Below are 16688 nucleotides of genomic sequence, written 5' to 3' on the forward strand. Positions count from 1 at the left end.
CAAATATACAATTTATTAAAAAGAACTATATTCCTACGTGTACACTGACAATCATGTAAGTGGCTTATTATGCGCGCCTTGCGCACATATGTATCAGAGCCAACAGTACTTATTTTTTGTCACATAATAGCGGAGAATGTCTTGCAATCTCCTACTTCATAAACCTTGTAATATAAATTTTGTTGCAGGATTTTTAAACATTTATATATACATTTTCATAAATACTACCATTTGCCGTGTAATATATTACAATGTATTATAATGGTGTACTTGGGGATAATTTCAAAAACATACTACCAGCAGCAAAGCTACTGGGAAAAAATTTGCAGTCTTCCGACATATTTATTTTTATATTTTCATCGAAGACTACAATTCAGTACATAATCATTTCTGAATAACTCAAAATCATATTTCTTATTACAATCAGCTAATAAAACACGAATTCCATAATATTATGCTCTAGGAGAGCGCATACATAATGCCATCAGTACTCCGATTCTAGAGGTGTAATTCCATGAGATACTGCCCCTTATCTACCATGTGAGTTAAGTAGAAACTTGAATATTAAAAATTTTAAGCAGTTCAGTAGTCCAGTGGAAACATGTCAGACTACTGTGGGCGAGACCTGGGTTCGATCCCCACCGATTTCTTCTTATTTTTTTCTTTCTTCATACTTATATTTCGTTAACATATATTGATTGTCAATATGGTAGAGTCTATTATACACATCATTTCATTCGCACCTTGCCTGCCAGAGAAACTATTGAATCGAAAGAAACACTTTTCCACATATCTCATATATTATAACTAATTACGCTGCCGACCACACAACAGCCAAAAAGCGTTTTTTGAGCAGCTAGTATGACAATTTTCCAAACCGTTTTTCCGATACTAACGTACTCCCGATTTGCAAGCTAGATGTGTGGTATACATGGTAAACTTGTTATACGAGGATCAAACTACGAGAATAAACGGGGAGATTTTCTGCGATATTTTTTCCGATTTCTTGCATCGTTTCGGGGATATCAGCTAATTCCCTATTTGAAGAACACACATTTTATTCGCGGGATACAATATCGTACAAGTGATGCCCAGTGTTACTTCAAGACCTGTATTCCATTGGGGGGGGGCGCCGAAGCTTTAATAGTGCCTCTCGGAACACATCAAAATAATACCTTTTACAATACAAAACGTGGAACTTCTGAACAGAAGATCTGCGTTCGTTCCTTATCAAATTCTTTTCTGATTTTTTTCTTTTTCGAAAATTTATTTTTATAGCATAGGTGATTGAAAATAAGCTTGACTCTATTATAACACGGCATTTCATTCCAACCGGATCCGCCACAAAAACTATTAAATCGAAAGAGGCACATTTCCACGCATCTTATATATTATAACTATCTACGCTGGCGACGAGACAATTTTCAAGAGGTGCCCATTTGTGTGTGTGTGTGTGTGTATCATTGTGTGTGTCTATTTCCTTAAAATTATTATTTTATACTTTCCAGTTGTGGCAATGACTTCAAACTTGCTATATGCATGTAGCTTAACGAGGAACATAAAAGGTGAGAGAGATATTTTGCAATCATTTCCGGTTTGAAGCAGAAACTGTTGTCGCGAGACAAAATGTATTGTTGCCTTCTATGGACACTATATCGTGAAAATGATGCCCAATGTTTCTTTTTGACTCCTTTTCGGGGACGGGGACTCAGAGCGCCCCTGGCGAAATCAAAATAATACGTTTATAATACAATAATAAATAGAATATTATCAGCAGTGCACCCATCCAAATAACTATCCCCCCCTTCCGCGGAACATTGCTTTCGAAAAACACACTGGTGATGCACCACTTCCAAAGCTACATATGTTTGAATTTAAATACTTCAGTATCGCCTCGAAACTACACACGATCATACAAGTCGCAGATCCAGGGGGAGGCGATCGGGGGATCGCCCCCCAAAAAAGAGGAACCTTTCTTATTTTATATACAAATAAAATATATAGTTTATTATTTACCGCTCTTAAAAGTAGCTCTAAGTAGCAGTATTAGAACCCACCGCCTCCCCCAGAAGTCCGTCCTGGATCTGTCCCTGGAACATACTGCCTCGTTTCGGGACCATCTCAAAAGTTCCTGTATAAATATACCTTTTCCCTCTACGTATGTAATAATGAAAATATTTCGTTCCCGCAATACGAACAGAAAGTAGTTTTCTAAAAGGAAGAAATGGAGATAAGAAAAAATACAAAATCGTTTATCCTGGAACAGAACCAAGACCTGTTACTTAGAAAGTCCAAACGTTATCTCTGAGCTAAGCTCGCACGTCGCTTCTAGTTTGTTCTATTATGATTAGCATAGCTCATTACAAGGCAGATTAAGTAAAATTCAACAACATGGCATCTTTGCATTCACGATGGCGACTTCTCCAATGACTTGTTTCTGCACTGAAACTGCACTTCATCCTTAAGAGTATAGCAAGACATGACTGTCCTACCGTGAGAACAACTTATAATTTTCATGGTTACAAACATTTGAACCGCTATCTTGAATCGAAGATGGCGACTTTTCCAACATGTCCGATTTTCCTCCTCACTTACGCTGTAATCTACACACTTGAACGAAATTTCGTGATTCCACCATACCTACAAGTTGCCTAGAATTTGACGCACCCTTATTACATTCCTAGCACTTTCTTACACCGAAAATGACTATTATTTTCAAGTTTGAGGTCGGATTCGTAAAATACGCATCAGAATAAACATCACCTCGCAATTTCAACGTCCTAGAAACAGCCATTACAAATTTCAATTTTTTTCAATTTGCGCCGCCAAACCAAAATGAATTTTAATGCTCTTTTTTCTATCATAAACTATGTTCCTAGCTTCACTGCCTGACAAAATATGACGTTTGTATTGTGTGAGGAACTACTCTAAAAACCAGCATTTCCAACCGACGAAAAATATCGACACTTCATTTACATGGGAAATGTCGCCTTTTTCGTGATATCGGAATTATCCCATTACTTACATCCCATGGCGAACAAGTATGCAAAATTTAGTGTTTGTATGTTTTGTGGAAGTATGCAAACAATTAAGTGTGTTTCCGACTTTAGAGGTATATAATTCCAAAGACGTGGGCCCGCTACGTAACAGTACTATATGACCAGTAAGTAGGAAGTCCAAAATCTAGGTAATTGAGTAGTGTAGGGGAACGACTTGAGCTTGGGTTCAATTCCCAAAACGTTTTTCTATCACTTTTTCTTTCTTTGAAAGTTTATTTTTATAGTATAGGTGATTGAAAATAAGCTTCACTCTATTATAAACGGCATTTCATTGCAACCGGACCCGCAACTAAAACTATTAAATCGAAAGGGGCACTTTTCCACCTATCTTATATATTATAACTATGTACGCTGCCGACGAGACAATTTTCAAGAGGTGCTCATTTGTGTGTGTGTGTTCGTGTGTATGATGGTGTGTGTGCAGTAGCGTACGCAGGAATTTATTTCGGGAGGGGCCCAACCTCAATATAAGGATATTTGATATTGAACTTCCTAAACTTGTCCCTAAAATTAGGCTAAATTTACACAAAAGTTCGGATTTCGGGGGAGGTCCGGACCCCCAGGCCCACCCCCTGAACACGCCCCTGTGTAAGTGTGTATTTCCTTAAAATTAATATTTTATACTTTCCACTTGTGGCATTCACTTCAAATTTGGTATACTCATATATCTTGACGAGGGACATAAAAGGGGAGAGATATATTTTGCAATCATTTCCGGTTTGAAGTTGAAACTGTTGTCGCGAGACAAAATGTATTGTTCTCTGGTATGCACACTATATCGTGAAAATGATACCCAATGTTTCTTTCAGACACTTTTTGAAGGACACTGCCTCCTCAGAGCGCCCCTGGCGAAATCAAAATAATACGTTTATAATACAATAATAAATAGAATATTACCAGCAGTGCAACCCGTCCTAATAATTCTCCCCCCATCGCGGAACATTGTTTTCGAAAGACACACTGGTGACGCACCATTTCCTAAGCTACATATGTTTGAATTTAAATACTTCAGTATCGTCTCGAAACTACACACGAACATACCAGGGGCGGATCGAGGGGGTGGCGATCGGGCAGATCGCCCCCCCCAAAAGAGGAAACTTTCTTATTTTATATATAAATAAGATATATAGTTTATTTTTTGACGCTCTTAAAAATAGCTCTAAGTTGCAGTATTACAACCCACCGCCCCCCAGAAGTCCATCCTGTATCTGCCCCTGGAACATACTGCCTCGTTTCGGGACCATTTCAAAAGTTGCTTTATAAATATACTTTTTCCCTCTACGTATGTAATATGAAAATATTTCGTTCCCGCAATACGAACAGAAAGTACTTCGCTAAACGAAAAAATGGAGATAAGAAAAAATTCAAAGCCGATTAGGCGGTAATAGAACCCAGACCTGTTACTTAGAAAGCCCAAACGTTACCTCTGAGCTAAGCTCGTATGTTGATTCTAGTTAGTTCTATTATGATTAGCATAGCTCATAACAAGGCAGGTCAAGCAAATTCAATAACATGGCATCTTTGCATTCAAGATGGCGACTTCTCCAATGACTTGTTTCTTCGCTGAAACTGCACTTCATACTCAAGAGTATAGCAAAACATGACTGTCCTACCGTGAGAACAACTTATAATTTTCATGGTTACAAACTTTTGAACCGCCATCTTGAATCGAAGATGGCGAATTTTCCAACATGTCCGATTTTTCCCCTAACTTACGATTAAATCTACGCTCTTGAACGAAATTTCGTGATTGCACCATATCTACAAGTTGCCTAGAATTAGACGCACCCTTATTACATTCCTAGCACTTTCTTACACCGAAAATGACTATTTTTTCAACTTTAAGGGCGGATTCGTAAACTACGCATCAATATAAACATCACCTCGGAATTTCAACGTAATGGACACAGCCATTATAAATTTCACATTTTTTGGATTTGCGCCGCTAACCCAAAAAGAATTCTAATGCATTTTTTTTCTATCATAAACTATGTTCCTAGCTTCACTGCGTGACATAATATGACGTTTCTATGGTGTGTGAAACTACTCTAAAAACCAGCATTTCGAAACGACGAAAAATTTCGACACATTTGCATGGAAAATTTCGCCTTTTTCATGATATCGGAATTTCCAAATTACTCACATCACATGACGAACAAGTATGCAAAATTTGTTTTTTGTATGTTTTGCGGAAGTATACAAACAATTAACTGTGATTTCGACTTTAGAGGTATATAATTCCATGAGACGCTGACCCTTATCTACCATGGGAGTACTAAGTAGAAACTTGAATATGTAAAATTTTAAGCAGTTCAGTAGTGCAGCGGAAACATGTCAGACTATTGCGGGAGAGACCTGGATTGGATCCCTATCGATTTTTTCTTATTTTATTTTCTTTCTTCAAACTTATATTTCGTTAACATATATTGATTGTCAATAAGGTTGAGTCTAGTATACACATAATTTCATTCGCACCTTGCCCGCCAGAGAATCTATTGAATCGAAAGAAGCACTTTTCCACGTATCTTATATATTATATTTATTTACGCTCCCGACCATACAACAGCCAAAAGGCGTTTTTTGAGCATATTTTCCAAACGGTTTTTCCGATACTAACGTAACTCCGCTTTGCAGGGTAGATGTGTGGTATACATTGTAAACTTGTTATACGAGGAACAAACTACGAGAATAAACGGGGAGATTTTGTGCGATCATTTTTCAGATTTCTTGCATCGTTTGGGGGATTTCAGCTAATTTCCGGTTTGAAGAATACACATTTTAATCGCGAGGCACAATATCCTACAAGTGATGCCCACTGTTACTTCCAGACCTATATTTCTTTGGGAGGGGGGTTAGACCACCGGAGCTTTAAGAGTGCGTCTCTAAGCATATCAAAATAATACCTCTTATAATGCAAAACGTGGAACATCTGAACAGAAGACCTGCGTTCGATTCCCATCGAATTCTTTTCTGATATTTTTCTTTTTCGAAAATTTATTTTTATAGCATAGGTGATTGCCAATAAGTTTGACTCTATTATACATGGCATTTCATTCCAACCGGAACCGCCACACAAACTATTAAATCGAAAGGGGCACTTTTCCACATAACATATATATCATAACTATCTACCCTCCCGACGAGACAATTTTCAAGAGGTGCCCATTTGTGTGTGTGTGTGTGTGTAAGAGAGTGTGTGTGCATTTCCTTAAAATTAATATTTTATACTTTCCAGCTTTGGTATTTACTTCAAACTTCGTATACGCAATTATCTTAACGAGGGACATAAAAGTTGAGAGAGATAATTTGAAATCATTTCTGGTTTGAAGCAGAAATGTTGTAGCGAGACAAAATGTATTGTTGTCTTTTATGGACACTATATCGTGAAAATGATGCCCAATGTCTCTTTCAGACTCTTTTTGGGAGAAACTGCCTCCTCAGAGCGCTCCTGGCGAGATCAAAATAATACGTTTATAATACAATAACAAATAGAATGTTATCAGCAGTGCCCCCGGGCTAATACTACTCCCCCTAACATTCCTTCCGAAAGAGACACTGGTGATGCTTCATTTCCCAAGCTACATATCCTTGATTTTAAGTACTTCAGTATCGTCTCGGAACTTTACACGAACATACTGCTTCGTTTCGGGACGATCTCAAAAGTTGCCGTATAAATATACCTTTTCCCTCTACGTATGTAATAATGAAAATATTTCGTTCCCGCAATACGAACAGAAAGTAGTTTTCTAATACGAAGAAATGCAGATAAGAAAAATACAAAACCGCTTAGTCGTGAATAGAACCCAGACCCGTTACTTAAAAAACCCAAACGTTACCTGTTTTTTTAATTGTATTTATTTCACATGAATTTTAAGAATACATTGTACAACACAGCAAATCAGGAGAAGTAAATCACTTCAGAAAGAAAAATAAAAATACTACATTATTCTTGGGCAAGCAAGATGCGTAAGAAATTTGCAAACTTTTTTTGTGTATTTGAGGAGTTGCATTAAACAAATGCAATCTCCGAGTTTGTAAGTACCAAATAAAATCCAAATCCAAAACTTAGGGGGATATTGTAACATATAGTATATATAATATCCATTCAACCAATTAATCGCATTTAGTTTGGTCTGCGGGTACCAGCGATAGTCTGGAAATCGCAAGATGGAGGGAGAGAATGTAGATGGTAGCTGCCGATAAATTAGTCCCAGCATCCGACACAAGACATCCCAAATTTGTCGTGTTGATATACAGGATGTGATGCGATGGAGTAAAGTATCAAGCTGACCATATAAAGAACACTCCTCTTTCACTACACGATGGATAGCAAATAATCTCTCATTGGTAGGCAATAAGTCATAAATAAGGCAGTACCACGCACTTCTAACATCGTCTGTGAGACACTCTGAATTACAGTTTTTCCATATACATGGCCAATTATACTGCGGAAATTTTTGACACACAATTGGACTAGTACTCGCATGAACTGGTTTTACTAACAGCGAATACAGCTGTTTGGAAGACAAATCACTGGGATGATCTTCAATACCACTGGAAGCCCAGTATTGAATAATAGTACGTGCATAATCTGGGATCCATTTATAAAAACGAATTAAAGGGGGATTATTCGAAAATATATTTTCTGCCCAAAAGTGGAACCACAGATACGTATGAGTCGTTTGGGCCATGTAATAGCGGTAGGTTGTTCGTATATACAGTGTCTGACATTTTTTTATAATATTCACTAAATTGAATCCACCCGCAGAACATGGAAGATAAAGAGTATTTCTATGAATTCGAAAGAACATGTTGGACCATAGAAAAAACACATAAAGAATCCAGATTTTTTGCATACAGTTCTGGTAACGGGTATATATGCGCGACATACCAAAGTTTGGAATAAATATACATATTCAGGAACAAAGTTTTCTGCAGTAAATTCAGTAGACGATACTTATGTTCTTAGTTAATAAGCGAATTTGCTGTATGATTGGATCCCATATTAAATTGTAAGAGCACTGTAAATCACAAGAGAAACGTAGTCCCAATATTTTAACACTATCGGCTATAGTATAAGTATCCATTAAGGGAAAATAGCTCAGGTGGGCATCCACATAATAAAACATAACCGTTAATTTCATATAATTAATCTTAGCTCCACTCACATTTTGGTAGTCGCGTAAACAGTCTTGGAGATAACAAAATTACTTCGGTGTCGTGCCCATTAAACTCACGTGGTCCGCAAAAGCTTGCACATTGAGTACTTGAAAATCATGTAACTGAGGTTCATGGAGTTGCATCAGTTTTCGTAGTAAAACGTCTATAGCAAAACAATATAATCCCATAAATAACGGAACGGAGCTCTCTCGTGGTTAAGCGGTTAGCGTACGCGCCTTTGGCGTGGGAGACCCGGGTTCGATTCCCGGCAGGAGCTCATGTGGTTCGGATTCCACGTTAATCAGTAGGTCCACGTCTCATATAGCCTCGCTGCTGAACGGGACGCTAAACTAAACTAAACTAAACTAAAAAACCCATAAATAACGGAGATCCTTGTTGGATGCCACAATTAATATTGAGAGGGGAGGTGAGATGCCCATTTATTTGAACTTTTGCTGTAGAATGTGTATACATTGACTGTACAACCTGGACAAATGAATGAGGAAAACCATATGCAAGAAGGACCGCAAATAAGTAGTCATGAGATAGACAATCAAAAGCCTGTTTAAAATCAACGGATAAGAGAAAAGCAGTATTACGTTTAAACTTATAGTATGCTGAGATATCACGAATTTTATTAAGGGCTGCAAACACATTATACTTCGGATTTAATGCGGCTTGGTAGTCACTAATAAGCAAAGGGTAGATTATCAAGAACTTTTTGAAACATTTTGATATCTGTGTTAAGTAGCGTGATGGGACGATAATCATTAACAGTAACTGCTTTCCCTTTCTTTGGAATTTGAATTATTATTCCTGGATTATCGGGCATGTTACGTTGACGGAGCATTTCATTATATAATTCGCATAAAATATCCTGTACAATCCCCCAATATTGCTTGTAAAGTTCATAAGGGATGCCATCAGGCCCTGCGCATTTGCGATCTTGGCAACTGTTAAGCACACAATACATTTCTTCTTTCTGTATAGGTGCCATAAGGGTATAAAATAAATGTGCAGATACTTGAGGGAGTGACACTTGTAAATATTCACTAATAGTGTGCTGATCCTTATTAATTGATCCATACATGTCACTAAAATGATTAAAATCAGTCTGATGAATACGATGAGTGTCTGTCAAAATCCTACCATCTTCTGTCTGAAGACAGTTCACATATTGAAAATGTCGCTGTTTTTGGTGACGCACATAATGGTAAAGAGAGGGTTGATCATTGGGAAGTACATCACTCGTGTCCATTGTGACATAATATTTCTGAAGTAATTGTGATTGGACCCTGAGAATTCGTGCTTTAATATGATTGATCTGTTGACAATTGGTAGAGCTACTAGGATGATTCCAGAAGTCATTTAAAACACGATAATAATATTCCAGGGTATTGTGCATATCCTGCTTTCGTTCACGACCTTTGGACTTGAAAAAAACACCGATTTTCGGTTTAACCTAACGATTCCACCAATGAATGATATTTGAAAAATATTTTCTTTGCTTTTGCCAATATGTCCAACGCATATGAAAGTCGGTAGGCACATCACTATGTTGTAAAAGGGTAGTGTTTAATTTCCTATAGCTTGATCCGTATGTTGGTCTAATAAAATTCTTAAATTTTATTGTACAATAAAGGGCAGCATGATCTCTGAACGGTGGAACAAGTATATCAATTTCGATGACCTTATACATGTGTGTATCCGTGGTATAGAACCTATCGAGCCTGGACATCATTTCCGAATTTTTGAACGTGAATTTAGGGAACTGCCAATGGAACCACCATACATCTCCAAGCGATAAAGATTTCACGCTAGGACGGAAGTGAGAAGTCGTGTCCTGTTGTTGTTCCAACGTCTTTAGGTCACCACCCACAAGAACGGAAATAGAATCAGCCAATAATAGGGACAATATATCTTCATTATAAAAACGTTCACGTTCAGCACGTTTGTTATTGCCTGATGGACCATACAGATTTAACACATAGATGCCATCAGTGTAAACACTGATACCACGACCCGATGGAATTCGTTTCACTTGAGAGTAGTCAATACCATCTTTCACTAGGATCGCAGTTCAACGAGCATTGGTACCTACATTTACAATCGCACAGTATGTGGGAAGAAAACTGAAGTCAGAAAAACTGACTTCTTGTAGTAAAACGTATTCAAAATTATGTTGTTGAATAAATAGTTTAAGGCTCTGCTTATAACGGTCAGACTTTATACCATTTACATTTAAAGAACACAATTTTCTTGCATTTGTTTGAAGAAAAGGGGGAGGGTCTGACATCACAGCCGGATTGAACTGCGGAACCTCATATATGATGTAAACTTCGGCTGAACATATAATTGACAAGAGGGAACGTAACTCCCTCCAAATCGGCATAACAGAAAAAACAATAATAGTAAGTACAAAGCAGAAAGAATACACTGCTTCACAGAAATGCATTCCATAGTTGTAAACAAAAAGATGGTCGCAAAACACCTGTAACACGACACACACAAAAGGGGAGGGAAACACTCCAAAGCTTGTTATGTAACAGACTGCTTAGTTGCTTGGACGTGGTGTTTATCGCCTGAGGAAGTCCCCTGGGTTTCAAAGGTTGGTTGAACGTCGCTATTCTGAGTCAACGACTCGATTTCACTTCCACTGACTGTAACAGTACGGCTGTCCTTAGACAACACTTTCGTCTACTTCCTTAAAGAACGTCTAGGGAGTTGAAAACAACTCGGCTTCAATTGTTTTTCGGAACGAGGGGAGGTAGCATTAATATCAAGTGAAGCAGAAGTAGATTTTTGATTCTTCGTATTTTGGAGGGACATGGCATATGTATTTTTACTAATTGGTAAGGCAGCCTTCGGTTAAATATCTGAATTATGCACTAAAGGGTCTGGGTTCGAAGCCGACAACAGAGGTTATGGGGAAGTTTCTTCACAGGACGGCGGTTTGAGAGCAGGAAAGATATTAAGATCGGCAATTGCAGTCAGGATACTATGAGAGTCATGATTGGTAGATGTAGAGGGAGGAAAATGGTTAGAAGACTGCACTAAAGCATGCGTTCCTATTTTTCGTTGTGTCGGTAATCCTCCAGTGGATAAATCAGTCACTTGTTAAACACTCGGTCGAGACTCTGGTCGAGGTGAAGCACGGGATGGTACTTTACACTGAGATAGTACATGGTCAGTCCCCAGACATCGGAAACACGTTTTGGGTTGATTAGAGTAAGCAACGTATGCAGAGTATGACATCATTTTAAGTTTTGAAGGAACTGCTTTGTTTAGAATCATATATACAGAGCGAATCCCATTCAAAATGGCATATTTATAAGTAGCACTCCACTTTTCGTTAATAATTTGCTTGATTTCACGATATTCACTCAACACATCATGAAGAAAACTATTGTCTACTTCAAGAGGGAAATCAAATACCCGAACCTTGATGTAATTGATTTCAGCATTCGAAATACGAACATTCTGCGTACCCCATTTGAATGAACATAGGGAACAGTTTAAGGTAACTGATTCAACACTTCATTAAACACAATGTCATTTTCAAATTTCTCATACAAAGCAAAGTCCTCATTATGCAGCTGTAAAGCAACTGCTTGGTTCATAACATCACTGAAGTTTTCAGATAACCAAATATATATGTCACTCAGACTAGGCTTTATATGTCGCATAGAGCGGTCGAACTCAAATTTCACAGTTTTTTTAGGAGTTGAAAGCATGGCTTTTCCAATAATCACAATCCACACACACACAAAAAAAGCTTGTAAAGCACTCAAGCGTTAGGCATTTATCGTGATAGCACAGGAGCAAGTCGAAAACACTTCCACACCTTTCGACGGTGAACTCGGCTCACTCCAACTCTGAGCTAAGCTCGTACGTTGATTCATGTTTGTTCTATTATGTTTAGCATAGCTCATAACAAGACAGATAAAGCCAATTCAACAACATCGCATCTATGCATTCAAGATGGTGACTTCTCCAATGATTTGTTTCTTCATTGAAACTGCACCTTATCCTTAAGATTATTGCAAAACATGACTGTCCTACCGTGAGAACAACTTACAATTTTCATGGTTACAATGTTTTGAACCGCCATCTTGGATCGAAGATAACGACTTTTCCAACATGTCCGATTTTTCCCCTTACTTAGACTGTAATCCACACACTTGAACGGAATTTCGTGATTCCACCATATATACAAGTTGTCTAGAATTATACGCCCCCTTATTACATTCCTACCACTTTCTTACACCGAAAATGACTATTTTTTCAAATTTAAGGGCGGATTCGTAAACTACGCATCAGAATAAACATCACCTCGGAATTTCAACGCCCTAGACACAGCGATTACAAATTTCACATTTTCTCGATTTGCTCCGCCAAACCAAAACGAATTTTAATGCTCTTTTTTCTAGCAAAAGCTATGTTCCTATCTTCACTGTTTGACAGAGTATGACGTCTCTATGAAGGTTGGAACTACTCTAAAGAACAAGATTTCGAAAAATTTCGACACTTCATTTAGATGGAAAATATCGCCTTTTTCATGATATCGGAATTTTCCCATTACTCACATCACATGACGAACAAGTATGCAAAATTTGTTGTTTGTATGTTTTGCGAAAGTATACAAACAGTAAACTGTGATTCCGACTTTAGAGGTATATAATTCTTTCGAAATCTACCTAAAACACGGTGAAGTTTTATACAGTCGTTTGTATCTTCTCAGTGGTTTTCCTTTTCTGAAAACTTTTTGAATATTTCCCTTTTGCTTTCAGTTTACCTGAAGAAAATACTTCAAAGCTTAGAGGTTCTTAGAAAAGTTTTTGAATCAAAGTACTAAAACTAACTACACAAACTCATACCGTCAGACCTACCTTTTTTGAATGGAATATTTTACCGTGTAAATCTGTGGAAGTTTTACAATCTGTAGAACCACAGTGTGAGGATGAAAACAAACGGAACGATTTGGTGAGTAATTATACAGTTTTTCTTTTTAGTAATGAGCATATTCAGTTTGCAATTATACTTATTCTCATTTAGTGAATACCATACATGCACGAAGCACCGGTACGAATACCTAGGATACCACCGAACGTATTACGCATAAAGCCAACTATTGGTTACTTTAAAAACGAAAAGGACGTTCGGCTTTTTGACATGGTCATCATCAGTTATCTGTTTAAGAAAGGTACATAGGAAAAAGTTAATGAATGGTTGAAACACGCTGGAGAGGAAAAATTACGAAGAGATTTAATCCGCTTGAGATCTCCACAGTATAATATCCACGTGATTATTTATTCCTTGAACATGTTTTTAAACGTACAAAGTCGTTTTACTTATATATCTGTTTTCAACAGATGATGACAATGTCAAACAGCCAAAAGTGCTTTTGTTTAGTTTTTACATTGCTATCAGTAGTTACTTTATATTTTCATTTAATACCTAGTATATATTTTATATACTATAATTTAATATATACTATATTTATATACTATATTTATATTTTAATACCTTTATATTTTCATTTAATACCTTCAATGACACCGTAAGAGAACACTCCAGTGCTTCGTGCATGTATTGCAGACACTAGATAAATACTTTTTTTATTTTATTTTTATCTCTTTTTTTAACATTGAGGTGAGTAGTGATTGGTATATTATTACCCGCTCTGAGTTGGACTATTACGTTTTGTTCTCAAATTCTAACATCATTTTTCCAGTAGCACCTGCTCCATTATACGCACGTAAATACAATATACCTTTCTATTTTATTTCTCAATATTCAGGATGCAACATATAGTTACAACAATAGTTTCAGATTGAGTTATTTCTTTACATTTTAGGTTTTTAATTTTTTAGATGGAGTTTTAAAAATGTGCTTATTGCAGAGATCCTCATAATAGAAATTCCGAAAATTTTCTATATAGTATTTATGGAGAAAATGCACATTCGGGGAAAATGCGCAGTACTATGTTTAATCCTGAATTGGCAATATTGACTAACATGGTGAGTGTTGTGTTGAAGGGAGATGTATAAAGAAGCTGTTGCAGGCAAACAGGACAAATTTCGATGGTAAGTAGATTTTCAAATGTTATTGGTGTATTTCAGTAGTGTTTAGTATAACATTAGGAAGTGGTATAAACGATTACTAGAAGAAATCTGTGTGTAGTTCTGATAATCAAGAGGAATGCGTGTCAGGTACAATGACCGGCTTGTGCAACGCTGGCGTACACATGGGTGTGACAAGACCAGTGTGTCAGTGTTGATAACCACAAATTTTATTTAAATTTTGGGTGAAAATGCACAGATCAATGTGCGGGTAAAATTCGCATATGCGCAAATTGCCCCTACAGTGTGATGTGAACAAAATTACTAAGTATTAAAATATACATCGAACGTAGCCTGGGTACGTGGTAGGTTAATATATAAGTTGAATTACACATAAGAAAAACGCTTTTGTGAAAAAAAATCCAACAATAAATAACTTTGAATTTGTAAAGCAGAGAGAAATATCCGTCTACATAATATGAAAATAAATAAGCCAATTAAGTAATTTATACCAATAAAATGGAAATGAGAGAGTGCGGAACGGAAGTCAGTGTGGTAAGTGAATTGTGAGTTAGATGAAAAAAATCACCAGGTTTAGACGCCAGGGGGGAGATGAGGTACAACACAGTAAATATATGCATATCTTATTTCACGCAAAAGTGCAGAAGAAACCTCGAGCTATTTTTTTCACTACTGTAAGAACAACGAAAAGACAGATTTGGAGAGGAAATCGATCATAGCTGATTTACAAGATATCATCCAGGCATTTACCTAGTGTAAGAAGAACCCCGGAAAAACAGACAGTATGGTATGCCAATGGGCTCAAATCCATGACCTTCTGAGTGCTAAACCAAGACACTATGATTACTGAAATTACTGTGAATGTGTAAAATGTGAATGTGTCGTGAAACATAGTTTTAGTTAATTGGCTTAACATGTTTCTTCTTCTTTGTGTCATTTCACAAAAATGGTTAGAAATTACAAGAGACGTACGGAGAGAGGTGCGTATGGAGAGGAACAAATTCAAGAAGCGTTGACCGCCATACGGGAAGGTATGAAAATTTACACATCTAGCATCGCATACGGTATACCACGTAGAACTTTACAGCACAGATTAAAGAAGAATCAAGATTATAAACCAAAATTAGGGCGTCCACTTGCCCTTGGTGCTGTGGAACAGGAGTTGGTGGACCATTTATTAACATTGGAGAATAAGGGGTTTCCGCTTACTATGGCAGATGTGAAACGAATAGCATATCAATATTGCGAAATAAATTGAGTGAAACATCCGTTTAATTCCTCAAAGAAGAGTGCTGGTTATGACTGGTTAAATGCATTATTACAATGACACAGAAACGTCAGTGTTTTCAAAGCTCAACCGCTCTCATATGCTCGATCTGATGCTTTACGCAAGGAAGAATGTGATCTGTTCTACAGCCTTCTGGACGAACAAATGGAGAATGAGGACAGAAGTCGACTACTAGCATCACATGTGTTCAACTGCGACGAAACAGGGGATCCAGCTGATTCACAAACCGGAAAATGTCTTGGCTGCGAAAGGGAAACGGGCAATACACGCAGTGACAACTGGAGAGAAGGGAGAGACGGTGACAGTGATGGCATGTATCAGTGCTAGTGGATCGTTTATATTGCCATTTGTTATTTTTAAAGGTGTCAGAATACTAGAAGAATTCCAGGATGGGCTGCACCCTGGGTCAGTTGTAGTGATGTATGAGTCGGGCCATATGACAGATTCAACCTTTCTACTTTGGCTGAAACATTTTCGTGAGCACAAACCTTGTGGTCGGGTGCTGTTAGTGTTCGACGGACACACTACTCATTATAACAACATCGAAGCTATTCAATTGTCCATGGACAATCAGATTTCGTTGTTATGTTTGCCGAGTCACACAACTCATTGGTTACAGCCACTGGACAGAGCAATATTTAAGCCTCTCAAAGTGTACTGGAACGACCAATGTGCTTCTTTCATTCGCCAGAACAGCGGACGAAAAATTACTGAACATGTGTTTGGTAATCTGTTTGCTTGGGGAAAGTGTGACGATGTGCAGACTCCATTTTATTTATTTAGCTCGTAATTTCCACATAAAGATGAGATCTGCTCGCACTATAAGTTAGTGGATGTCACAAAAGTATTATAATCAAATTACACCATGACTTTCATGGGAAAAGTGGATTAACCTAGGGGAAATGACAACATAAATTGAAGTTATTTAGTTTATTATCCAACTAAAATGATAGTATACATCGACATTTAATTTAGGTATTTACAAAAGTAATTTGATATTTGCCTCTTCATTGATATTTGACTACATTATCAGAGATTGAATAACTGAATGGACTTTCAAGTATTTGAGTTAGCAAAGATGAAAAATGAATTACGAGT

The 16688-nt window shown here is 37.3% G+C and overlaps 1 protein-coding gene across 1 annotated transcript; it reads left to right on the forward strand.

Moving 5' to 3' along the window:
- The first annotated feature begins 15771 nt into the window (after positions 1-15771).
- LOC145682834 (uncharacterized) lies at positions 15772-16380 on the forward strand. The gene has a single exon (XM_081754200.1). The coding sequence runs from the start codon at positions 15772-15774 to the stop codon at positions 16378-16380; it is 609 nt and encodes a 202-aa protein (XP_081610326.1).
- The last annotated feature ends 308 nt before the right edge of the window (positions 16381-16688 follow it).

The sequence above is a fragment of the Thermobia domestica genome, chromosome 4, assembly GCF_964235325.1.
Source record: "Thermobia domestica chromosome 4, izTheDome1.hap1.1, whole genome shotgun sequence".
In the NCBI taxonomy this organism is placed as follows: domain Eukaryota; kingdom Metazoa; phylum Arthropoda; class Insecta; order Zygentoma; family Lepismatidae; genus Thermobia; species Thermobia domestica.